At 39.4% G+C, this 25445-nt stretch overlaps 1 protein-coding gene across 1 annotated transcript in view; it reads left to right on the top strand.

Moving 5' to 3' along the window:
* The window catches only part of CCDC158 (coiled-coil domain containing 158), a 79973-nt gene that overhangs the window by 41344 nt on the left and 13184 nt on the right, over positions 1-25445 (top strand). Inside the window, exons 15-21 of the mRNA XM_036337032.1 lie at positions 1322-1434; positions 3509-3667; positions 8935-9027; positions 10082-10201; positions 18060-18220; positions 20551-20610; positions 21690-21749. Of these exons, the coding sequence (XP_036192925.1) occupies positions 1322-1434; positions 3509-3667; positions 8935-9027; positions 10082-10201; positions 18060-18220; positions 20551-20610; positions 21690-21749 (766 nt within the window). The remainder of the gene's footprint in view (positions 1-1321; positions 1435-3508; positions 3668-8934; positions 9028-10081; positions 10202-18059; positions 18221-20550; positions 20611-21689; positions 21750-25445) is intronic.

Here is a 25445-nt window from a genome sequence, read left to right as displayed (position 1 = left end):
GCTCTTTCTTTGCTGGTTCACATCAAGAAAATGGTGGGGTTTGGAGAGGTCACTCAGGAACATTGGGGTCTGTCCCCTCCCCCAAGATAGAGTCCCTGCCTCGGGGCCCTCAGGCATCTCCTCAAGTTTTGATAGGAACTATATTTGTTAGCATGCTTGTTTTTAATGAATGATACTTTTTCCTTTTTCTTTTTAACCTCTAAGCTATAACTGGACCTGACTCAAAGCAGTGGCATTTTCAAACCTCTTTCCTCAGTTGACTATAGGGAGCCTATGTTTGAATTTCTAAGCAAGGTGGAGCTTTATATACATTTTCAGTGGCCTGGCATATTCTAAGTATTCAGTGCCTATTACCTGTACAAAACATTCTCATTCTGTCACCAGGCTACTAAATTATCACATATATGCTTAGGCTGCCAAGTTAACTATTGAAAGAATAATGAATTCCAAGCACATAACAATAACCATGGGAATGAAAATGAATGGTTTGTGATAGCACTGGAATCTTTTAAAAGATCACTAACAGTAGATGTCTTATGTGGTATTTGAAATATGAGTTCCTAGAAAAATTATTTTAGTAAAAATATTATATATATTATTTATTATATAACTATATATTTTATGTATGTATTTCCTGTATGTGTAAGTATGAATTTGGTCAGTATTATTTACCATCATTGGAGATATGGCAAATTATAATGGTCAATGAAATTAATACCAGTAACAAGGAAATCGCAAAATATTATATATTATATAATCCTATCTAATAAAAGGGTAATATGCAAATAACCATCACTATGTCACAAAGATGGTGCACCCAGTCCTCTCAGCCCCGCCGGAGTCCCCCAGTCCTGAGGGGGTGGCTGCTGAGAGCAGGCAGCGTGAGCGTTCTGGCGGAATGCTTGCTTCATCACCGTGGCGATGAGGCAAGCATTCCACCCGGCCGTGGAGGGCCTCTGGGCAGTGGGCACGGAGTGGCCGGGGTTGGGGGGAACGCTTGCATTGTCACCCTGGCGATGAAGCAAGCGTTTCACGCCCGGCCGCGGATGGGCCTCTGGACAGCGGGCGCGGAGTGGCCAGACCCCGCAGAGAGCTACTGGCGCATGGATTCGTGTGCAGGGCTACTAGTATATATATAAATATATATATATGGTTTAAAACCTTCAAGTAATTGCTGAAAATTGTTATATCTCAATGTTGTGAAACTGTCCAGGTGCCTTGGCAAATCTTATTTGTCACCTTCCCATAATGCTTAACCTTCTCATTATAGTAGCCTCTCAAAATTTATAAACTTAAGACAGTTTTCTTTCTTTTTTCCCAGCTATGAAAGTGGCCATGGGGATGCAAAAGCAAATCACAGCTAAAAGAGGTCAGATAGATGCCCTTCAGAGCAAGATACAATTTTTGGAAGAGGCAATGACAAATGCAAATAAGGTAAGTCTCTGCCCTGGGAGTGGGGGAAGCCAACATGTCCTCTCATTCATGTACTAGAAAACAGAGTAAGACAGAGCAGAGATTAAAAAGTACAGTGGAGAAGAGGAAAGAGGTTACTTCTGACTGAGAAAATGAGGGAAAGGTTCCTGAAGGAACATTTGAGCCAGATCTCAAAGGAGATAGTTAAGTGCAGGAAATGGGCAAAGGACATTCCTGGTAGAGACAGGAATGATTATAAACAAAGCACCATTTTGTTGTAATGCAGCATGTGTTCCTAAAATTACTGTGCTATACAAACTGTGATAAAAACCACAGTGCTTATGGAAACAATGGGGTGAGAAGCACCACACTGACAAATTTAATCAGTGACACACAAAAACAGGAACCTAATGAGAACAGTAGCACAGTATTACACATATTCAATAGTAATACATAAATACTACAGCAGCCATGGCCCCTTTCCTTAAAAAATACCAGAAGTTTCCTTGTGGAAGTGTGCATCAGAGGGTAGCAGCTTGTGAGTTACTATGAAGGGGTAGAAGGTAGCTTTTCTGTAATACCAGATGTGCTTGTATGTGGCTCAAAACACAAAGTAAACTGAGGTTGCTAACAGATAGTTGTTTGAACAGTGCATGTATGCTTTTTGTATATCCCTATGCAGATTTGTTTAGCTGGGTGCAGTTTTCTGTATTGATCTAATATTTCTCATAAATGAAACTTCACATAAGTAAATGTGAAATTTGTGTTATGCTCAAATGTTCCCTGATAATACCACACTTTGGAACAAATTTGCATTTTTTTAAAAAAAATTTAAATATATTTTATTGATTTCTTACAGAGAAGAAGGGAGAGGGATAGAGAGTTAGAAACATCGATGAGAGAGAAACATCGATCAGCTGCCTCCTGCACACTCCCTACTGGGGATGTGCCCACAACCAAGGTACATGCCCTTGACCGGAATCAAACCCAGGACCCCTCACTCCACAGGCCAGCACTCTGTCCACTGAGCAAAACCAGTCAAGGCACAAATTTGCATTTTTAACAGAAGAGTTAGAACTGACTGTAATGGAGGTCAGTCAAGAGCATAAGTAGAAAATAATGAGTGCAACTCAAGTGATTGTTTCCCCCCTACCTAAAATGAGCTGTTGAAATACTTTTTCAGAATGAGGCTCAATTGATATGATTATGCGATTTTTGTCTCTCAGTTTATGTGATGTATCACATTTAATCAGTAGTTATTTGCCTATTCAGGTTTTTTTTATTCTTCCTGATTGAGTTTTGGAAGATTGTATTTTTCTAGGAATGTGTGTATTTCGTCTAGGTCAGTGGTTGGCAAACTCATTAGTCAACAGAGCCAAATATCAACAGTACGACGATTGAAATTTCTTTTGAGAGCCAAATTTTTTAAACTTAAACTATATAGGTAAGTACATTGTTATTAACTTAATTAGGGTACTCCTAAGGCTTAGGAAGAGCCACACTCAAGGGGCCAAAGAGCCGCATGTGGCTTGCGAGCCGCAGTTCGCCGACCACGGGTCTAGGTTGTCCAGTTTGTTGGAGTAGAGTTAGTTGTAGTATTTTTTTTACAATCCTTTGTATGTCTGTGGGGTCGGTTGTTACTTCACTGCTTTCATTTCTGATTGTGTTTATTTGAGTCCTCTCTCTTTGTTTCTTGGTGAGCCTGGCTAGAGGTTCATCAATCTTGTTTATCCTTTTAAAGAACCAGCTCTTGGTTTTATTGATCTTTTGGGGGTTTTTGTTGTTGGTTTTTTGGCCTCTATGATGTTTATTTCTGCTCTGATCCCTATTATTTCCTTCCTTCTGCTTACTCTGGGCTTTTCTTGTTGCTCTCTTTCTAATTCTTTAAGTTGTCAGGTAGATAATTTATTGCCATTTTTTTTCTTATTTGTTGGGGTAGGCCCTTAGAGCTATGAATTTTCCTCTCAGGACTGTGTCCCATAGATTTTGGATTATTGTGTTTTCATTGTCAGTTGTTTCTAGTTTTATATTTTCATCACATCTCAGCATCTACATCAGTATATTATTGCTGATATTTTTCTGCTCTTAATTGTAGGAAAAGCATTTTCTAAAAGAAGAAAAGAATAAATTAAGCCAGGAATTGACTACTGTTGCAACAGAGAAAAATAAGATGGCTGGAGAACTAGAAGTCCTGAGGTCTCAGGAACATCGTTTAAAAGAAAAGGTTGCAAATATGGAAGTTGCTCTTGATAAGGTAGTTATTAACTAAATACATAAAGTCATTATTGACTAAGTAGCTATTAACTAAGTAGAGTTATTCTGAATGAACACTCCATGCTGATAGGAACCAAATCTGTATTCTAGCTCAATCACCTAGCAAACTGAAAGGAAAAAAAAGAACATCCTATAGAGAAGACTCTTCTGAGGTTTAAGAATACAGTTATAGAGTGACTCAGCCTCCCCATCCAGAGACACATTTGTTGTGGGGGCAGTGCATCAGCCGCAAGGAACAACATTTCACAGACAAGTTAAATTGGCATTCAAGAGCAAGGCACCTGGCTTCGAATTCAGCATGGTGGGATAGGCAGATCCTGAGCTCCCCTCCTCTCACTGACACCAAAACTACAACTGCGTATGGCACAGCTATCTCTGAAAACAACCTGAAGACTAGCAGAACAGATTTTCTACAGTTAAGGATATAAAGAGAAAGCCACATTGAATTGGGGAGGGGGTAGAGACTAAGTCTAGTCAGGACCTACCCTAACCCCCACTCCCCATACAGTGACTTACAGGGGGAGGGATATTACAACTGCAGAGGTCATCCCCAAAGAGTGAGGGGGTCTGAGTAGCCTGGGAGACCTGCACCAGAAAGAGGAGTTCCTATAACATCTGGCTTTGAAAACTGTCAGGGCTTACATCTGGGAGAGACAAGAAACCCAGGTTGTGCTCTTTCTGAGTCCCGGCACAGAGGTAACAGTTTGAAAAGCACCTAGGTCATACATGAAGGTGGTACATTGACTAATTTGAGGGTGTGTGCTGAAGGGACAGGGATCTGTTGGATCTCCTGAGTCAGAGGTACTGGCAAGTGCCATTTTCCCTCCCTTTCTTTAACCTACCTGGTCTGACACTGGCAGGCGTCATTTCTGCCGCTCTCCATTAACCTTACTAACACTGTTCACCCCTCCCTGTCATTTCCCTGAGGACCCACCCAGGCTAGCACCCCTCCAAAGTGGGCGGCCTCAGTCAGTGTGTCTGCAACAGTATGGTTGGGTCTCACGGCCAACCACACCAAAGGCTGCCCATACATAAGTGAGCCTGCAACAATTGTGGCCAGGTCTCAGAGCCAGTGGGCCCAGGACCAGCCTTGCCTATCAGTGTGTCCATAGAAGTTGTGGCCCAACCACAATAGTAGGCCACACTAGTCCACCCAGGGAACACCTCTGGAGCAACTGGCTCTGATGACAAGGAGGATTCCACCACTGAGCCCCACTGGACACCTTTTAAATAAGGCCACTTTTTTAAGACCATGAGGTTTAGCTGAGCTACCTAATACATAGAAACAGGCAAAATGAGGAGAAAAAAGAATATGTTCTTTAAAAAAAAGACAAAACCCCAGAAAAAGAACTAAGTGAGGTATGCTGTCTACTATATAAAGAATTCAAAGTAATCATCACAAAGATGTTCATCAAACTCTGCAGACAAGTGGATAAATTCATTGAGAATTTCAACAATGATATCAAAATTATAAAAAGGACCTATTAGAACTGAAGACTATAACAAATGAAATATACACTGGAGGGAATCAGCAGCAGATAGATGATGCAGAAGAATGGAGCGGCAATCAGGAAGACAGAATAGTGGAAATGACCCTATTGGAAAATCAAAAAGAGAAAATAATTAAAAACAATGAGGTTATGCTGGGGTCCCACCCCAGCAGGTCCAGGGGTCCCCAAAAGTGTGGATGGAGTCGGCGAAGAAGGAATGACACGGAGACAGCGTTCAGTTGATCAGCAGCCTAGCCAGGATCTCTAGCCAAGTTCTGGTCAGGATCTCCAGCGAAGTTCTGGTTAGGATCTCCAGCCAGGTTCTGTGTCCATGTTCTCTTGCTAGGTTCTCCAGCCAGGTTCTCCAGGTTCTCCAGCCAGGTTCTGTAGCCATGTTCCCTCGCTAGGTTCTCCAGCCAGGTTCTGTCCAGGTTCTGTAGCCAGGTTCTAGTCAGGTTCTCTTGCCATGTTCTATCCAGGTTCTGTAGCCAGGTTCTGTCTCTAGGTTCTTCAGCCAGGTTCTCTTGCTAGGTTCTGTCTCCAGTTTCTGTCCAGGATCTTTTGCCATGTTCTCTCGCTAGGTTCTGTCTCTAGGTTCTGTCTCCAGTTTCTGTCCAGGATCTTTTGCCATGTTCTCTCCAGCAAAGTTCTTCTGTCTCTAGGTTCTGTGTAGGTTCTGTGTCTAGGTTCTGTGTCCTGTTTTCTTGTTACATCTGTATTTATACCAGTTGATTCCAATCCTATCAATCTCTATTCCAAAGGTTAGGGCGTTTCTTATCTCCATTCCAGGGAGTAAAGATTATGTAGCTTAAGCATGATTGTTCATAGTTAAAGTGATTAATTACCCGCCTGGCACTTAGTTAAGGGGTTTTATTCCCTCCCTAACTTCAGGGGAAAATCCCTACCTGGGGAAACAACCTTTCTCAGAGAGGTGACCTTGGTTAAAACACATAGTGCCAAGAAGGTGAGCAAACATATTAAGAACAGTATGCCATATATGCCAGGTCCCTTGAAACAGCAAGGATGGACCGGCTCCCGGCAAGGATAGCATAAGGAGCCTTTGGGACAACATCAAGCATACTAACATTCAAATCATGGGGGTCTGAGAAGAAGAAGAAGAAAGCAAGAAGAAAAACCTATTTAAAGAAATCATGACTGAAAATGTCCCTAATCTGGTGAAGAAAATGGACATCCAAGTCCAAGAAGCACAGATAGTTCCAAAGAAGATTAACTCAAAGAGACCCATAGCAAGACACATTATAATTAAATTGTTAAAAGTTAAAGATAGCCCTAACTAGTTTGGCTCAGTGGATAGAGCATCAGCCTGCAGACCGAAAGGTCCCAGGTTCGATTCCGGTGAAGGGCATGTACCTTGGTTGTGGGCACATCCGCAGTAGGGGCTATGCAGGAAATAGCTGATCAATGTTTCTCTCTCATCGATGTTTCTCTCTGTCCCTCTCCCTTCCTCTCTGATAAAACCAATAAAATATATTTTAAAAAAAAGTTAAAGAATCTTAAAAGCAGCAAGAGAGAAAAACAACTAGTTACATACAAGGGAATATTCATAAGACTGTTAGCTGACTTTTCAACAGAAATGTTGCAGGCCAGAAGGGAGTGGCACAATATATTCAACATGATGAAAGGAGAAAACTTAACAGCCAAGAACACTCTACCCAGCAGGTTATCATTCAGAATTGAAGGAGAGATCAAGATTAAAAGCTTTTGCACAGCAAAAGAAACCATCAATAAAATGAAAAAGGAACCACCAAATGGCAGAAGATATTTGCCAATGATACATAAGTTAGGGATTAATTTCCAACATATATATAAAGAACCTATACAGCTCAACACCAGGAAGACAATACAATTTAAAAATGAGCCAAGGACCTGAATAGACACTTCTCCAAAGAGGACATACTGATGGCCAGTAGATATATGAAAAAATGCTTAACATCACTAATCATCAGAGAGAGGCAAATTAAAACAATGCAGAATGGCTGTCATTAATAAATCAACAAACAACAAGTGCTGGCAAGGACGTGGAGAGAAAAGAAATTTAGTGCACTGCTGATGGGAATGCAGACTGGTTCAACCACTGTGGAAAATTCCTCAAAAAATGAAAAATTGAACTACCTTTTGATCCAGTGACGCTACTTTGGAGAATATATCCTAAGAAACCCAAAACACTAATTCAAAATATATATGCAACTCTATATTCACTGCAACATTACTTACAATAGCCAAGGTATGGAAGCAACGTAAGTGTTCATCAATGGATAAAGAAGTGGATACATTACTCAGCCATGAAAAATAATGAAATTTTGCCATTTGTGACAGCACGGATAGATCTAGTGGGTATTATTATGCTAAGTGAAATAAGCCAGAGAAAGACAAATACTGTGTCATTTCACTTTTGTGTGGAATAAAAAAAACTAAACAAATGAACAAACAAAATAAACAGACTCATAAATACAGAAAAACTGATAGTTGCTCGAGTTTTAGGTGGTGGGGGTATGGGCAAAAATCTGAAGGGGATTAAGAGGTACAAACTATCGTTTTAACATAAATAAGTCACAGGAATGGAAATTACAGCATAGGGAATACAGTCAATAATATTACAATAACTTTGTACAGTGACAGATGATAGTGGACTTTTTGTGGTGATCACTTGGTAAGGTGTATACATGTAAAATCTCACTATGTTGTACACCTGAAACTAATATAATATTGTATGTCTACTATACTTTAATTAAAAAGAGCTTTATATTCCAGGAAAAAAGAATACAGTTATAATGTGTACTTTTTACAAAATTATCTTTTTTAGGCTAGCACAATCATAGAAGTAAGGTATAAGATGTAAGATACTCCTAGTGTCCTTAGTGAACTGAATAAATAAAATGTCTCCAATCTAACCACCAAAGAATGACTTGAACACTAGGTAGAAAACAGTCTGTTAATATAATGTCAATAAAATGAGAAAGTAATGCTAATATCTGGCACTTTGTGGGTTCCAAATAATGGAAGTAGAAAACTCAACTTAAAGAAAAGGATCTATGACACTATTAATAATTTTCCTGTCACCTGAGAATACTGGAAGGCTAAAAATTTACCCAAACTAGTCCTTGATTCTTAATAAATCAGAGCCTTTATGGTTAGATAAAATGATATGTGATCTTTTCATCTATGCCAACTTTGATCTTAAAAACATGATCTATTGATTCAATGAATTTCAGTTGTGGTTATTTTATGTGAATTTCTTTCACATTGCTAAAGTCATTTTCTCATTTTATTCTTAGTGCATTCATTTTTTGGAGTGTCCTCCACATACTAAATGCTATGTAAGTGCTGGGGATACAGAGGAGAAAGACATGGCCTCCAGTTCTCTGTTACTGGATAAAACAGATAAAAAGATAAAATACAGTGTGCTAAGAGTGGGGATGTTTCCTTAAAGAGATGGCAGCTCTGCATTTATAGGTTAACTAGAGGCCTGGTGCACGGATTCATGCACATTGGAAGGAAATTAATTAGAAGAAATATTTTAGAGGCTGGGGAGGGGCCATGGGAGGTCTCCAGGGCAGGTCCAGCCCATCTCACCCAGTCCCAATCAGAATGTCTGCCCCCTGGTGGTCAGTGTGCATCATAGCAACTGGTCGAATGGTCGAATGAATGGTCAGACACTTAGCATATTAGGCTTTTATTATAACGGATAACATAAAATTTCATGGAGGATAAACTTTATGTGGTTGCTTGATTGTAGGCATCTTTGCAGTTTGCAGAATGTCAAGATATAATACAACGTCAGGAACAAGAATCTGTGCGCCTGAAACTTCAACACACTCTGGATGTAAAAGTAAGGTCTTTTTTTTTTCATCATAAATAGTAGGGTAAGCAAAATAATGCCTTTGTTTGATATACTTATATTTTGTTTATTACCTTAGATACATTATAGGACTGGTCCTACAATCCAGGATGTAAATGACATAATATGCAGAGAATTTTAAATTGAGAAAAATTTCATTTAAAATATATAGCTAGTTATGACATTTTTAATTATTAGATTTTAGATTTATGTAGACCAGATGAATGAAAATGTTTTCTTCACTATTTGATGTTTTCTCTGGGGAAAACAAACATGAAATATTTAGTGGGATTAATGTTAACATTTATGTGCACTTTCAACATTATCTGATACTGGCAATTATAAAACCTGTACAAACCTTGTTACATGCTATACCTCCCTTTTTCATATATAGTAACAAATTGAAGCATCATGCTTGATGTTAAGCTCATAATAAATGGGGAAACATAAAAGTGGCTGCCATGGCGATACCTGAGGGAGAGTTTGCATACAGAAGAGTCAAGCAAGTGCAAAGGCCCAGAGTGCAAGTGTGTTTGGCCTGTTTGGAGAATAGCAACAATGATGTAATGATCATGCCTAGGACGTTGCTCTTTAAAAACAGTACATTTTCCACTGACATATCTGTCTATTTTCTAAGTATATTTTCAAGTTGTAGACATACTTTAAAGTCTCAGGAGAGGGTACTTTCACAGCTAGAACACTCCCGCTGTAGAGGATCTTTCTCAATATTATACCAACACTAGTGTGGAGTCTTGGGCAAAATTGGGGAACCAATATAGTGGCATAACATGCTAGGTGTGTCTTCATATCTGGAAAGCTTTTATCAATCAGAAATGTGAAGGCACTTCCCTAAGCACATGCTTAGTCTTCAAAGGGTAAGTAACTTAGATACCCAGAATCATCTTGCTTAATGTAGTACTTTGGTTTATAACTTTGTAGAAGTTCAACATGTAAGACTGAAATTATGTTTGAAAAAAATACATTTGACTTTACAGTTCAAATTGTAGCTGACAATTATTTTCTTCACATTGATGTTGTTTCCCAGGAACTTCAGGGCCCTGGATACACCTCAAATCCTTCTGTAAAACCACGTCTTCTGAAGTCCTCTGCCCGTCCTCACTCTAATATGCCGTCTACCCAGTCTACGGCCAGCTTCCTATCTCATGTAAGGACTAGTCCTACAATCCATGATGCAAATGACATAATATATAGAGAATTTCAAATTGAGAAGAATTTCATGTAAAACTATATCTATAGTTATGATATTTTTAATTACTAGATTTTAGATTTATGTAGACCAGATGAATGAAAATGTTTTCTTCACTATTTAATGCTTTCTCTGGGAAAAATAAATATGAAGTAGTCAGTGGAATTTATTTTAACAATAATTGTTAAAGTAAGTTATTTAATAGCCTTATGTTCAATCACAGGGATTTCCAGATTACAAAGCCAATTTTGAGATAGCTAAAATGAGCATCACTTCAAATGCCAAAGGCAAATTACTGGCCTATTTAATACTCTACCAAGATGAAAACGATTCATAAACTACATGTGAACTTATAATCATAAAATATTAAGAACTTTGGATAGTTTAGTATAACCTTTTGTACTTGTAAAGCTCAGGGGGAGAATATGTGCAATGTAAAATTTAGGAATATTTCTTCTTAAAAAATATATTTATGGAGTCACTAGTTCCCTGCAACCTGTATTCAGCTCCACCTCTAACAAAATGAGACTTATTCCATAAGTACACAATCAATTTCATTAATTACATTAATTAACAGTCTTATTGTATGTATAGCAACAGGATCACCAGTGACTTACCAGTTATTCTACCTGAGCCATTTAAATGAGCATATATTCTGTGAAATGACTAAAAGTTGAAGTGGACTCTTCTTACACACTTAAGATGTGTGTACTGAAAAACAAGCAATCACACAGCAAATAATAGAATAGTCTATCAAACAATTGAATAATAATTTATTATTTATTTATTTTATTTTTCTTAGAGAGAGAGGGAGAGAGAGGAATATTGCTGTGAAAGAGAAACATCGATTGGCTATCTACGGGGATCAAACTAGCAACCTTTTGGTGCATGGGACTATACCCAACCAACTGAGCAACACTGGCCGGAGCTAAAATAATAATATTAATATTAATATTAGAGGTTAAGCATGTTCTTCACTCTGAAGACTAAACTTGGAGATGGGCAAAGGAAGGGAAGGAGACTGCTGCTTTTTGTTTTAGGTGATTCTTATAAAATCATTTTACCTTTAAAACTATGTACATGTTATACTGATAAAAAATGTATTTAAATCCCTCTCTCCAAAAAATACAACAACACCCAAATCAAACAACAAGAAAGAATATTTGACCAGGAGTCATTGGAACCTTGGAAATCCGGTTAAATATGTTGTGCCTTGCTCTTTTCATCTCTAATGAGGAGTCTGGATTAGAAGATCTAGGTCATCTAGAAAGAATAGCTCTGAAGTTCCATGACTTTTCATTACCCTAAAACCAATATCGTAGATTTTGCCTAGCCATTTAATATATAGACTCTACTTGATTGTAAAGAATCTCATCTATCATTGAAAAAGTACCAGTCCTATATCTATTAAATTAAACTTTTAAATAATAGTTCTAACAGCAAAAAGAAACTATATTTTCTAAATGGACTGTCAAGCATTCTATATACAATTAAGTCCTTCTCTTAAGAAATATAGTATATAATTTTACAAAATAAAAGTAACATACATTCTTTGTTTTGCTTCTTGATGTGTCTGTTCAAGTACCTAGAACAATATCTGGCACATAATAGGTATCCAGTACATATGGTGTTCAATCTGGATCGGCTGCTTTCTACGCTTGCTGCATGGTGGGCTTTTTGGATTTCCTTCCACCAAAATCCAGGGAATACCTTTTTTTTTTGGTCTGGTGTCCCCCCCCCCCCCCTCCTTTTTAGGCTTAATTACCTTCTTGGTTTATTTATATCTTTATTTTCATTTGAGCATACAATGCAGTGGCTTCCTCTGAAAGGTTTATTTCATTCTCTATGTTTTAAAATTTTGTATGTCTGAGAAATACCTTTATTTTTCACTTATGTTTGATGGTCAAAATTTTGTTGCTGTTGTGCCATTTTTATTCCAGAGCCTTTATCCCTGGGATTCATTTCCGATTGTTTATAGTGGAGAAGGGGTCCTTTTTCTCTTCATTGTGTTGGGTACTTAGCAGATTCTTGGGGTTTTTTTGCTCTCAGATATCTTCTGGTATCATTTCTCTGATCATTTTCTCAGTTATTTCTTTCTGGAGTTTCTGTTAGTCACCTATTAGAACTCTTAGATTGATTCTACAATCTTCTTTAATTTTGACTCCATTTTCCATCTCCTCATCTTTTTTTCTCACCTTTTGGGAAATTTCTTCAACTCTATTTTCCAAACAACTATTGAAATTTTTTTCTGATTTTATATATTCTTTTAATTTCCAGGAGCCCTTTTTGTTCTTTAAATCTTCTCTTTATATAGTTTTATGATATTTTCTCCTTTCTGTTTAAGAATATTAACTTCAGTTTTTCAGTAATTTCTCTGTCACCTGAATTATTCATGTTTCTTCAAATTCATTTTTTTTCTGTTTGTTTTGATGTCTGTCTTTCATGTTAGAGACTTTTCTTCAATGTTTGGAGATCACTGGTTGTCCTTTCATATTTAAGATTGAGGACCTAAAAGCTTATTAAAGTAGCTCTTTGAAAGTTGACAGGATTTGTCAACTAGTAGATGGTTAGGTATTACTTTTTTATTGAGGGGCCCACAAATTATCTATAGGTGTGTTGTTTTTTCTTGGTCCTGTCAGTTCCCCAATCCATCTGCCAGCATTCTGAGAGGTGAGTGGGGCAGGGAGTATGGGCTATCTTCTACTATGCAACCTCACTTAATGCTCATATTTTCAGTTTGCAGCCTTGTTCCTGCTATGCCAGATATCCCTTTGAAGCTTGAAGTCCTTTGGTCAACCTCACCCAGAGATTAAGCCTCTGAATTCACTTTGGGGAAAGGAATGAGTAATTATACAATTATATGGGTAGGACATTTGGGATTCTAACAGCTTCTCCCATAGACTTTTACCCAATCCTCCTATTTTGATACTCTCTCTTACCTTGGTCTTCAGGAACACAAGACCTCTACTTTCTGAGCCTTTCTAGAATACTTCCATGCAGAGCAGGTTGCTTCTTGTTGGCACTTCTGTGCTGGTACTTTAAATTTTAGCTTTACTTGTTTTGCTAAATCAGTTATGAAATGATCCACGTGCTTTCCATCCCCCAACTTTTGTTATCATTACTCATCTCATATTACTTCTCCTTTTCCTCTTTATCCTTGTTAATCCCTTTAGTGTCATTTCAGTGGGGCTTTAGATAGAACAGAAATAAATGCCAAGTTTATCTTTAGAAGTAGAATCTTACTGTTTGCATTGCCCTGCATTGTCCCTTCATTTATCTCATGTCCTTTTAGCCTTCTTGTTCCATGATTCTAACAGTAGCTGAGATTGACTGAACACCAGCCACTGTGCAAAGTACTTTCTGTAGATTATCTAATTTATTCCTCAGAGCTACCCACAGGAGTAAGTACTGATTATTCTACCTATTTTACAGATGAAGAAACTTGGCTCTTAAAGAAGCTAAGTGACTTACAGAGTTCACACACCAAAAAACACAGTTGTGCCAAGATTTAACCAAAACAGCCTGAGCCTAGAGCCTGTCTTCTTAACTTCTGCTTCTCTATACTACCCCACCGAATGCTGTTTACTAAAAAAATAATTTAAATAAATGATGATATAGATAGTGTGTCTAAAATATTATATTTCATTAGGTTTTTGTGAATGAAGATTATGCCATTTTAGAGCCTCAAAGGCTTCTAAAATTATCCAATTTATTCCCCTTGTGCTATAGGTGAGAAAATGGGAGAACCAGAAAATTTATATTATGGGATTTGATCTAACCTCAAACACCTGCATATGTTTGTATGTGTTATAGAGTATATATGTACACACAAATACACATGTAATTGGTAGGTTGACATCAAAGCATTTTATATTAATATTTAGATAAGCTATTTTAGCATATAAAAAGAGACTATTTCCAGGATAGTATAATTTTATTTCTGTATCAGATTCTATACACATACACTATAATTTGTACTAGGTGGGCTTGATCTTTGTCACTGAAGTACCCATGATGTGGGCAAGATTTTTAGTAATACTTTATAACTTTTGTTTCCTACTCACTCATTCCTAATATATAGTATAAATAATATATATGCATTTGAAAAATCTATTTGTATTTCATTTTTATTACAGTCTTCTAACAGGAATACTAGCATAAGAGATGGATTTGGGTCAGACATTCTCAAAATAGAATAATCTAATTCAAACTGAATGAGATCAAGCATTTATTTTTAGCTTTTACATTTATCTTCTATCTTTGGAGAATGGAGATGGGACCAGTTGAGAAGCATACAATCTCCCTAGACGTTTCTTATTTCACATCGTAACTCATAAACTTGCTTGTAATGACTCAAGGCCATTAGAGAGAACAGTATTTGGAGGAGATGAAGGTGTATTAAAGATCTAATTTTAGGCATTATTTTGGAACAAAGTCTAACATACAATGTAACACAAAACTAATCAAAACACAAAATAAACTTAAGTTTAACAACAACAGTATAAGCTTATATTCTTACTTTGAAACCTAGAGGTTGTAGAAGTTTTAGCCTGAAAATGTATGTCCTCTAGAAATAGCCTCAATGTGTATTCTAAGGGTCAGAGGACGGGGGTGGGAGGGAGCAGGAGTCTTGGATGGTCTCCAGTAGCTTCAGGAAGAGCTTATGCTTAGTTATTTCTTTACCAGCCTGACTGGAGTCATATTTAAAGAATGTTTCAGAACTGTTCATTTTCTAACTTTAAAAAGTATATTTTGTTTGTATTAGAAATCAAAATATGTCCCATATAGATTAAGTAGTAAAGTATTAAAAATGAATCGATAAAAGAATTGCAAGATATACAAACATTAAAAGGGGAGATTCATAATTTTGACTAAATAAAGCTTAAATCACAAAACCACAATAAGCAAAATTTAAAAGGAATTACAAACTAGAAAAATGTTTCCAATAAATAAAGAGTTCCTATCACCCTAGCTGGATGGCTTGATTGGTTTGGAGCATCGTTCCATACACCAAAAGTTTGCAGATTCATATTTTGATCAGGGTACATACCTAGGTTTCAGGTTTGATCCCTATCAGGGAGCATACAGGAGGCAATCAATCCAATCTCTCCCTTTCTCTCTCTTTCTTTCTTTCTTTCTTTCTTTCTTTCTTTCTTTCTTTCTTTCTTTCTTTCTTTTTTTCTTTCTTTCTTTCTTTCCTTCTCTCTCTCTCTCTCTCTCTCTCTCTCTCTCTCTCTCTCTCTCTCTCTCTCCTTTTCCTCCCTCTCTAAAATAAATTTTAAAAACTTCCTAAAAACAGTATTGAAATTATTTTGCCTGAATGTAGTTGTTAATATTTAATGACATTGTCTGATGTTCATACTACACTGTTTAAATTAAAAAAACAAAGAAGGTTTTGACCTAGTTGGTTTGGCTCAGTGGATAGAGCATCAGCCTATAGACTGAAGGGTCACTGGTTCAATTCCAGTCAAGGGCACATGCCCAGGGTTGCAGGCTTGTTCCCTAGGAGGAGGCGTGCAGGAGGCAGCCAATCAATGATTCTCATCATTGATGTTTCTATCTCACTCTCTTTCTCCTCTCTGAAATCAATAAAAATATATTTTAAGAAATAAAAAAGGGAGAGAACCAAGATGGCGGCATAGGTTAACGCTGGAGTTTGCTGCTTTGAACAACTACTTCAAAAGTGAAACCAAAAAACGGAAGGGACATCACCCAGAACCACAGGAATGCTGGCTGAGTGGAAGTCCTACAACTAGGAGGAAAGAGAAATGCATACGGACACTCAGAGGAGGCACAGTGCTGAAGTCAAATTCTGAGGTGCGGAGTGCGCGGAGCGGGCTGGCGGCGGAGGGCGCGGTTGGCGTTTTCAATCGGGAGGGAGTCGCAGAATCTGAGCTCCAGATCCGGGCGAGTCTTTAGCGACCCAGACTCAAACGGGAGAGGCAGGACTGTCTGGCTTCAGTCAGAGCGAGTGCAGCTTTCTCTCCGAGCTTTGCAGCGGGTGCTGGGACTCAGAGAGGCAGAGCCCCTGGGGACAGGACTGAGAGCCGCCATAACTGCTCTCTCCAGCCCACCCTGTTGATCCTGTGCGACCCGCCCCGCCCAAGCCCTGCACACAGGCATTTGCCGGATAGCCTCAGGCAAAGGCTAGATTAGCACCTCCCTAGAGGACAGAAGTTCTCTCACTGCTGACACAGCTGATTCTCATAGCCACTTGGCCTGGAGGTCAAACCCTCCCTGGAATTAGCTACAACGATCAAGATTTAACTATAAGACTTCGAACAAAGACCACTAGGGGGTGCACCAAGGAAGCATAACAAAATGCGGAGACAAAGAAACAGGACAAAATTGTCAATGGAAGATATAGAGTTCAGAACCACACTTTTAAGGTCTCTCAAGAACTGTTTAGAAGCCGCCGATAAACTTAATGAGATCTACAAGAAAACTAATGAGACCCTCGATGTTATATTGGGGAACCAACTAGAAATTAAGCATACACGGACTGAAATAACGAATATTATACAGACTCCCGACAGCAGACCAGAGGAGCGCAAGAATCAAGTCAATGATTTGAAATGCGAGGAAGCAAAAAACACCCAACCGGAAAAGCAAAATGAAAAAAGAATCCAAAAATGCGAGGATAGTGTAAGGAGCCTCTGGGACAGCTTCAAGCGAACCAACATCAGAATTATAGGGGTGCCAGAAGATGAGAGAGAGCAAGATATTGAAAACCTATTTGAAGAAATAATGACAGAAAACTTCCCCCACCTGGTGAAAGAAATGGACTTACAGGTCCAAGAAGCGCGGAGAACCCCAAACAAAAGGAATCCAAAGAGGACCACACCAAGACACATCATAATTAAAATGCCAAGAGCAAAAGATAAAGAGAGAATCTTAAAAACAGCAAGAGAAAGAAAGTCAGTTACCTACAAGGGAATACCCATACGACTGTCAGCTGATTTCTCAACAGAAACTTTGCAGGCCAGAAGGGAGTGGCAAGAAATATTCAAAGTGATGAATACCAAGAACCTACAACCAAGATTACTTTATCCAGCAAAGCTATCATTCAGAATTGAAGGTCAGATAAAGAGCTTCACAGATAAGGAAAAGCTAAAGGAGTTCATCACCACCAAACCAGGATTATATGAAATGCTGAAAGGTATCCTTTAAGAAGAGGAAGAGGAAGAAAAAGGTAAAGATACAAATTATGAACAACAAATATGCATCTATCAACAAGTGAATCTAAGAATCAAGTGAATAAATAATCTGATGAACAGAATGAACTGTTGATTATAATAGAATCAGGGACATAGAAAGGGAATGGACTGACTATTCCTGGGGGGGAAAGGGGTGTGGGAGATTCGGGAAGAGACTGGACAAAAATCGTGCACCTATGGATGAGGACAGTGGGTGGGGAGTGAGGGCGGAGGGAGGGGTGGGAACTGGGAGGCGGGGAGGTATGGGGGGAAAAAAAAGAGGAACAAATGTAATAATCTGAACAATAAAGATTTAATTAAAAAAAAAAGAAAAAAAGTTTAAAAGTAGATGTGTATAATTGGCTCCTATGTGTATATTCTAATTTGTAAATATGTGTGCATATATGTATAAATAAGTATACACACATTTATAAGTTAGGTATGGCACTATGTTGATCATTGATTATCCCTGACTAGCAAGATTACTGATGATTTTTGTTTTCCTCTTCTCATAATTTCTATTTATCAGTTAACTTAATTTTATAATAAGAAATAACAGCATACACATCTGAAACCACCCCCCACAAAGTGTATTTGTTCTGTACATTGCTTTATTGCAGCACTCTGTGAAACCTAACGCCCTGAAGGAGGACCCCACAAGGGACCTGAAACAGCTTCTGCAGGAGCTGAGAAGTGTGATCAACGAGGAGCCCTCTGCACCTGCGGGCAAGGCCGAGGATGATGGGAGAGCACCTTCCCTGGGAGTCACGTTTGGGGCTGTGTAAGACCGAGTGTCCTTCAGGGTGGGGAAGCTCCTCACCCAGTGGTTTGCCATCAAGTTGTCTGTGTACTACTCTCTAGGACAGTGATTTTTGACCAGTGTGCTGCAAAAATATTTAAAACGTGCAGTCAGACTACTTAGTCAGGGGCACTGACCTCTTTTTTCTTAGATTGTCAAATAGAAAAATGACAACAGCCAACACAGCAATAGCCATCCGGTGTGAATGAATCAAAATTATACCTATTTTTGGTCAGATTGGTAAAAATCCTATCTAATAAAGATGGAATATGCAAATTGACCATCACTTCACAACAAAACATGGTGGTGCCCCCAGCCAATAAGGAGGGAATATGCAAATTAATGCGACAAAGATGGCAGTGGCCGGGCAGGGATGCTTGCATCATTGCCATGGCGATGATGCAGGCATTCTGCCCAGCCCCGGCCGCTCCAGGCCTCTGGGCAGCGTGCGAAGGTGGAAAGGTGGTTCTGGCCTGAGCGAAGGTAGTGCCAGCAGCCAGGGGAAGGAAGCTTTTCTTGCACGAATCTTCATGCATCAGGTCTCTAGTTTTAATATATTTTTTGGTGTGCTGCAGAATTTTAGTAATAAGTTTATGTATGCCATCAGATGAAAAGGGCTGAAAATCACTGCTCTAGGAGGTTGAGATTTAAATAATTTTCAATTTGACATTACTAAGGACAGCAATATGAAAGTGGAAGAGTTAAGCAAAAGTAAAATAACTTGACATAGAGAGAAAATGATATAGTTACTCTATTCAAAAAGTAATCAGGGTGAGGCATTACCCAAAGTTGCATTTCTATGTAAATTTGTAGTTCCCAACAGATCTCACATCCATAATCTTATTTATTACAACTGTTTGAGACAACACAAGGCAGTATTTATTTTACAAATGAAAAAAACACACATTTCAAAAGGTTCAATTGCCTACAGCCACATAGGTGAAGCGAAAACTAGAACCTTGGGAACTATATACCTCTCCAGATATAATCCAATAGGAAAGGCTTTGGTTCTCTAGGTATTCATACCAATGAGTTATATCAAATTAATAACAATTTAGATCCAAAAAGGATTCAACCAGTTTATGAGCCCTTTCTTATACATACCTACAGAAATAATGAGATTTTCATATTATTTTCAGACAATGCTTTAAAATTTTACTGGGTATTGTTATTAGATTAACTTAAAGCATTTTAATATGGTATATACTATATTTTTAGTATTATAATACTAATTTTATGTGAGCTGTTAGTACAACATTATTGTAATATTCATTTTCTGGTTATATGATAAATATCTAAAAGTAATACTTTCTGAAATAATATTTATATATAAACAATCTCCAGTTTCTTAATATGTTCAATTAGTATATATTAACCAGAAGTAGCAAAATATTAGTTGGATTTTCCTAATTTTTACTACAGATATTATTATTATCATTTTAATTATTGATTTCAGAGAGGAAGGTAGAAGGAGAGAGAGAGAAACATCAGTGATAAGAGAGATCATTGATCGATTGCCTCCTGCATGCCCCTCACTGAGGATCAAACCCACAACGTGGGCATGTGCCCTTGACTGGAATCAAACTGTGACCTCCTGGTTCCTAAATTGACACTCAGCTACTGTGCCACACTGGCCAGGCTATTAATTTTATTAATAGTAATAGTAAAATGTTAGTAGTAACAGAGTTACCTAAGATAACATTGTATACTCTGAATCACACATTAAAAACATTCTATTGGCCACTCCATCAAAGAATACTTATATGTGCAGAGCACTGTTATTTTTGTCATAATTCTTCCATATACCTTTTAAGCCAGGGCAGATTATTAAGCTCATTTAACAAATGAATAAATTTAGGAACAGACTGAGTTGCTTCCTCCTAGGAAGCAAAGAGGCAAAGCCAGAAGTAAAAGTTAGAGCCCCTGGTGCCCAGCACTAATCATTCCACAAGGCTGCCATGACTTCCCTGGTGGGATTTTCATCACTTCAGCCATTGTGGGCTTGACTATATTATAGTGTATTGAATATGAATATATTTGGTCCCAGCCGTTAGAGAATTTATGTTCGTTTGCTATAATCCTACAAATGACCTTTTCACCAAAGCATAAACTCTGTCTGAAACTTTTAAGAGTCCATGGGATGAAAAAGCATTTTTGAGTTGATGAACTTTGCAAATTTTGTTTGGAAGCCTAAAATCTACTGTTGTGCCTTAAAGAATTAAATACATATGAGCAATGATTATTCTAAAAATACATGGAATCTGGAAATTGTTCTTTGTGTAATTAACTGAGAGTTATATTTATCTATACAGAGATGGTAGAGTAAGAGATTGCATTACTGAATCAAGCCTGAGATTAGAGATGTGCCATAGGTAAGAAGAATCTGAGATTCTGAATTTAGATAATTGTCCAAGAATTTTATATGTGACTAGGTAATTTGGGAATTCTGTTTTGATAGTTTACATGGGAATTGATGGGCATTCTGAGCTCATCGAAAGAGCTGTTACATTGTTTAACTGAAACTAAAAAAGGATTTCAATTAAATGTACTACAATAATTTACTTTCTAGAGATCATTTAATAGGCATGCTTTTGCTTATTTTAATTTTTGCTACTGTTTACCATGTAGCAAAAATTGTGTGCCACATATTTACAATGGCTTACATCACTTTTGAGAGGAACGCAGTCTGGAAGTAAATGATAACAATCTCACTAGAGCAGCGGTTCTCAACCTGTCGGTCGCGACCCCTTTGGGGGTCGAACGACCCTTTCACAGGGGTCGCCTAAGACCATCGGAAAACACATATAGAATTACATATTGTTTTTGTGATGAATCACTATGCTTTAATTATGTTCAATTTGTAACAATGAAGTTGGGGGTCACCACAACATGAGGAACTGCATTAAAGGGTCGCGGCATTAGGAAGGTTGAGAACCACTCCACTATAGGATTATAAGAACCTCACTGAAAACAATCCTATTTTCATCAATAATTGAATAGCTGAATTTTTAAGTAGAATCATAAAAAGAGCATAAGGAAATGAAATCCATGACCCCTAATTAAAGACAACTTCTGAGAAATGACTTTAGCCATAAGAGAAAAAAAAGCTAATATTAATTTGTTATTCATTTTAGACACGGGCCATTGCTTGCAGTTTTTCCGCAGTTCCTCACTTTCTGCTGCACTAAGTACATGATCCCTCAGGCTGACATTTAAGCATCTCCCTGTCACCAGCCTGCTTAATCTAGACAGACTATTCCTGATTCCCATTTCTTTTTGTCTCCAACTTTTTCTCCATACTGTTTCCTCCACCCAGAAAAGCCAGTGCCCCAATATCACTCTTTTGAGTCTGTGCTTGTCTAACAGCAATGTTCAGAGGAACAATTTTGTTTTATCGCTAAGTTAAAATAACATTGTATAGTCTTTAATTTCCCCATCCCTCTTCCAACAGAAGCAGCAACTCATTAAGGGACTCCACCGAAGGCAGCAAATCAAGTGAGACTTTCAGCAGGTAAGAAATGATCTTACCAGCCCTGACTTTCAGAATATCCTCTTTACTCCTGTTCATTCATTAACTCAAGAGATCACTAATGGCCCATGATGTGCCACACTCTGTGCTAGGTCCTGAGACTGACAGTGAGCAAGACAGATAGGGGCCTGTCCTCAAGTTGCTTACAATCTAAGGTCTGTTTATTGACTGACTGACTGACTGGGAAAAAGCTTACTTTTTCTTTTCTATTTTTACCAACTATAAATAATAGAGATATCAAAGCCCTTTTATATTATAAGAATACTAGGGGCCCGGTGCACGAAATTCGTGCACTTTGTTGGGGGGGTGGGGGAGTGTCCCTCAGCCCAGCCTGCCCCCTCTCACATACTGGGAGCCCTCAGGCGTTGACCCCCATCACCCTCCAATCACAGGATCTGTCAGAGGCGTCAGGCCTGGGCAAGGGACCCTCATTTCCCCCCATCACTGGTTCTGCCCCCAGACCTCTCCGATTGCTGGCTCTGCCCCTTGCCCAGGCCTGATACCTCTGCCAGAGGCGTAGACGCCCATCACCCTCCGATCGCCTGATTGGCCCCTTGCCCAGGCCTGACGCCTCCGCCAGAGATGTCAGGCTTGGACAGGGGACCCCGATCTCTCCCCGATCACTGGCTCTGACCCCCGCCCAGGCCTGAGGCCTTTGGCCCAAGAATCATGCCTGGGCAGGGGACCCCCATCTCCCTCTGATCGCTTGCTCCACCCCCCGCCCAAGCCTGACGCCTCTGACCCAGGCTTCAGGCCTGGGCAAGGGGACCATCATATCCCCCCAATCCCCGGCTCCACCCCCCAGCTCCCCGAGGTTGCAGGCTCCGCCCCTGCCCAGGCCTAACGCCTCTGGCCTAGGCGTCCGGCCCGGGCAGCGGGGACCCGCAGTGGCAGCGGGGGGTGCCGTGATCGCACAGGCTCCATCCCTGCCCCTGCAGGACGTCTCTGGCTGAGGCATCCGGCCCGGGCAGCCGGGACCCGCAGCTGCAGCGGCCCCGCAATCGTGGGCTTCGCTTTAGGCCCAGGCAAGGGACCCCTAGCTCCTGGGACTGCCAGCTTCAACCGTGCCCAGCTCCCATCGCTGGCTCCACCCCTACTTCCTGCTATCACTGGCCAGGGCGGAAAAGGCACCTGATTCTCCGATCATGGCTGGGGGGCAGGGCAAAGGAGGCCCCAGGGCCGCCTTTGCCCTGCCCCCCAGCTCTTAGCTCCCCCCTGGGTTTCTGATCACTGTCAGTGGCAGGGTGCTTCTTCCTGCTTTCCCTTTCGCCTCCCTGCATTGTGCCTACATATGCAAATTAACCGCCATCTTGTTGGCAGTTAACTGCCAATCTTAGTTGGCAGTTAATTTGCATATAGCCCTGATTAGCCAATGAAAAGGGTAGCATCGTACGCCAATTACCATTTTTCTCTTTTATTAGTGTAGATGAGAATGAATCCTACTGTTTAATTTCCAGTTGAACAGAGGCTCATTCATTGCCGTGTCTTCAGTACCAAGCACCTGCCACATAGTGGCCATTCAGTGAATATTTGTTTAGTGAATAAATTAAGACATATTATAAATATTTTCTTACTGTCCCTGCTACTTGATTGCCGGGGCTGACTGGCAGACCCTGAACGACAGATGAATGATTACTCTGACACATGTTTTTGTGAAAGAGAGGCTAAGGGACTACTTGGCTATCACCACCAAGTAGTCCTGTTCGCCTGTCTCCTTTGGCTTTTATTGTAACAACACTTTGAACTAAAATTAATTATTAGTTACTATCAGCAGTGTAAGCATTCTTGAGAAAACACATGCGTCCTTTAAGCAAGGACATTTTATTTTATTTTTAAAATATATTTTATTGATTTTTTTTTTACAGAGAGGAAGGGAGAGGGATAGAGAGTTAGAAACATCGATGAGAAAGAAACATCAATCAGCTGCCTCCTGCACACTCCCTACTGGGGATGTGCCCGCAACCAAGGTACATGCCCCTGGCCGGAATCAAACCCAGGACCTTTCAGTCCGCAGGCCGATGCTCTATCCACTGAGCCAAAACGGTTACGGCTAAGCAATGACATTTTAAAGTCTAAACATAAAGATTCTAGTAAAATACCTGGGGGATCGGACTTGTTTGGAAAAGTCAAGGTAGGGGCTGCCGCCTTTGGCAAGCTCCCCCACCGCCCCCCAGACCCCCGGCCTTTCAGAGAATCCTCCTTACAGACATTCCAACCAAGTCCCATGCTTCCCCACACTTGATCAATATACAATGAACTTGAATCTTTCTAAGTATATCTTCCTGTTAACCTAAAGGAAATGAGATTTGATTTTACTTCTCACCTGGTGTGTAACACTGTATTGTTCCTATTAATAATATCTGCAGCTATCTATTGCATATTTTTATGTTTTGGGGCTATTTCAGACTTACTACATTCAGTCTACCTAACCTATGACATAGGCATTATTATCCCCATGTATAGGTTAGTAATAAAGACTCAGATTGCTTAAGCAACTTGCCAAGATCATACAGCTTGTAAATAGTAGAGTCACATTTTAACTCAGGTCTAGCAGGCGCCTAAACTCCAGGAACCTGGACTGAGCTGCCAGGGAAAGAGCCTAATCCTGGGCATGGGCACAGAGGGCTGCTTCCCCGAGCTAAGCAAAGCTCTGCTATAGTTTTTCCAAGACTAGAACAATCTGCTTCCTGCAGCAGTGATGTGTTTGTAAAGAAGAGAGAATGGTGAGGAAAAGCAGGCCCTCGTCCAGTGATGGCGAACCTATGACACGCATGTCAGAGGTGACACGCGAACTCATTTTTTTGGTTGATTTTTCTTTGTTAAATGGCATTTAAATATATAAAACAAATATCAAAAATATAAGTCTTTGTTTTACTATGGTTGCAAATATGAAAAAATTTCTATATGTGGCACAGCACCAGAGTTAAGTTAGGGTTTTTCAAAATGCTGACACGCTGAGCTCAAAAGGTTCACCATCACTGCCCTAGTCCCTTCCTGTGTTCAAATGGGAAGAAGTGATTTTTAAGTATTTAACAGAAGCTCTGAAAAGTATGATGCATAACTAGAAAATTAAAACTGCATTATAATGCTCCATGCTATGGCAAATTGGCAATTTTTTTTTTGGTTATGTTTTATAAAAAAAATATTTTATTGATTTTTTACAGAGAGGAAGGGAGAGAGATAGAGAGTTAGAAACATCGATCAGCTGCCTCCTGCACATCTCTCACTGGGGATATGCCCACAACCAAGGTACATGCCCTTGACCGTAATTGAACCCGGGACCCTCCAGTCCGCAGGCCAATGCTCTATCCACTGAGCCGAACCGGTTTTGACAAATTGGCCATGTTTTAAACTCACAAATAAGTGAGAAAGAATATCACAATTGCTGTTTACCTCAGTATTTCACTGTAGGTGCAGCACCTTTTCTTTAATCAAGATCTTATAGTAATGTTTCTTAATCCAGAAACTTCTGTAGCCATATAAACTAAATCAATATATTCCACATACCCAGAGCAGAATAAAAAAGGAACAAGTAACTCTGGTATTTGTGCTTGAATTAATCTGACTAAAAGCAACATCTCTCAGAAGTTAATTTAACTAGAGGCCTTGTGCACAAATTCGTGCACAGGTAGGGTTCCTCGGTCTGGCCAGTGATCAGGGTTGATCGGGGCCTATCAG

This window comes from Myotis myotis, unplaced genomic scaffold, assembly GCF_014108235.1.
Source record: "Myotis myotis isolate mMyoMyo1 unplaced genomic scaffold, mMyoMyo1.p scaffold_m19_p_1, whole genome shotgun sequence".
Lineage (NCBI taxonomy): Eukaryota > Metazoa > Chordata > Mammalia > Chiroptera > Vespertilionidae > Myotis > Myotis myotis.
This window is presented reverse-complemented; position numbering and strand designations above follow the sequence as displayed.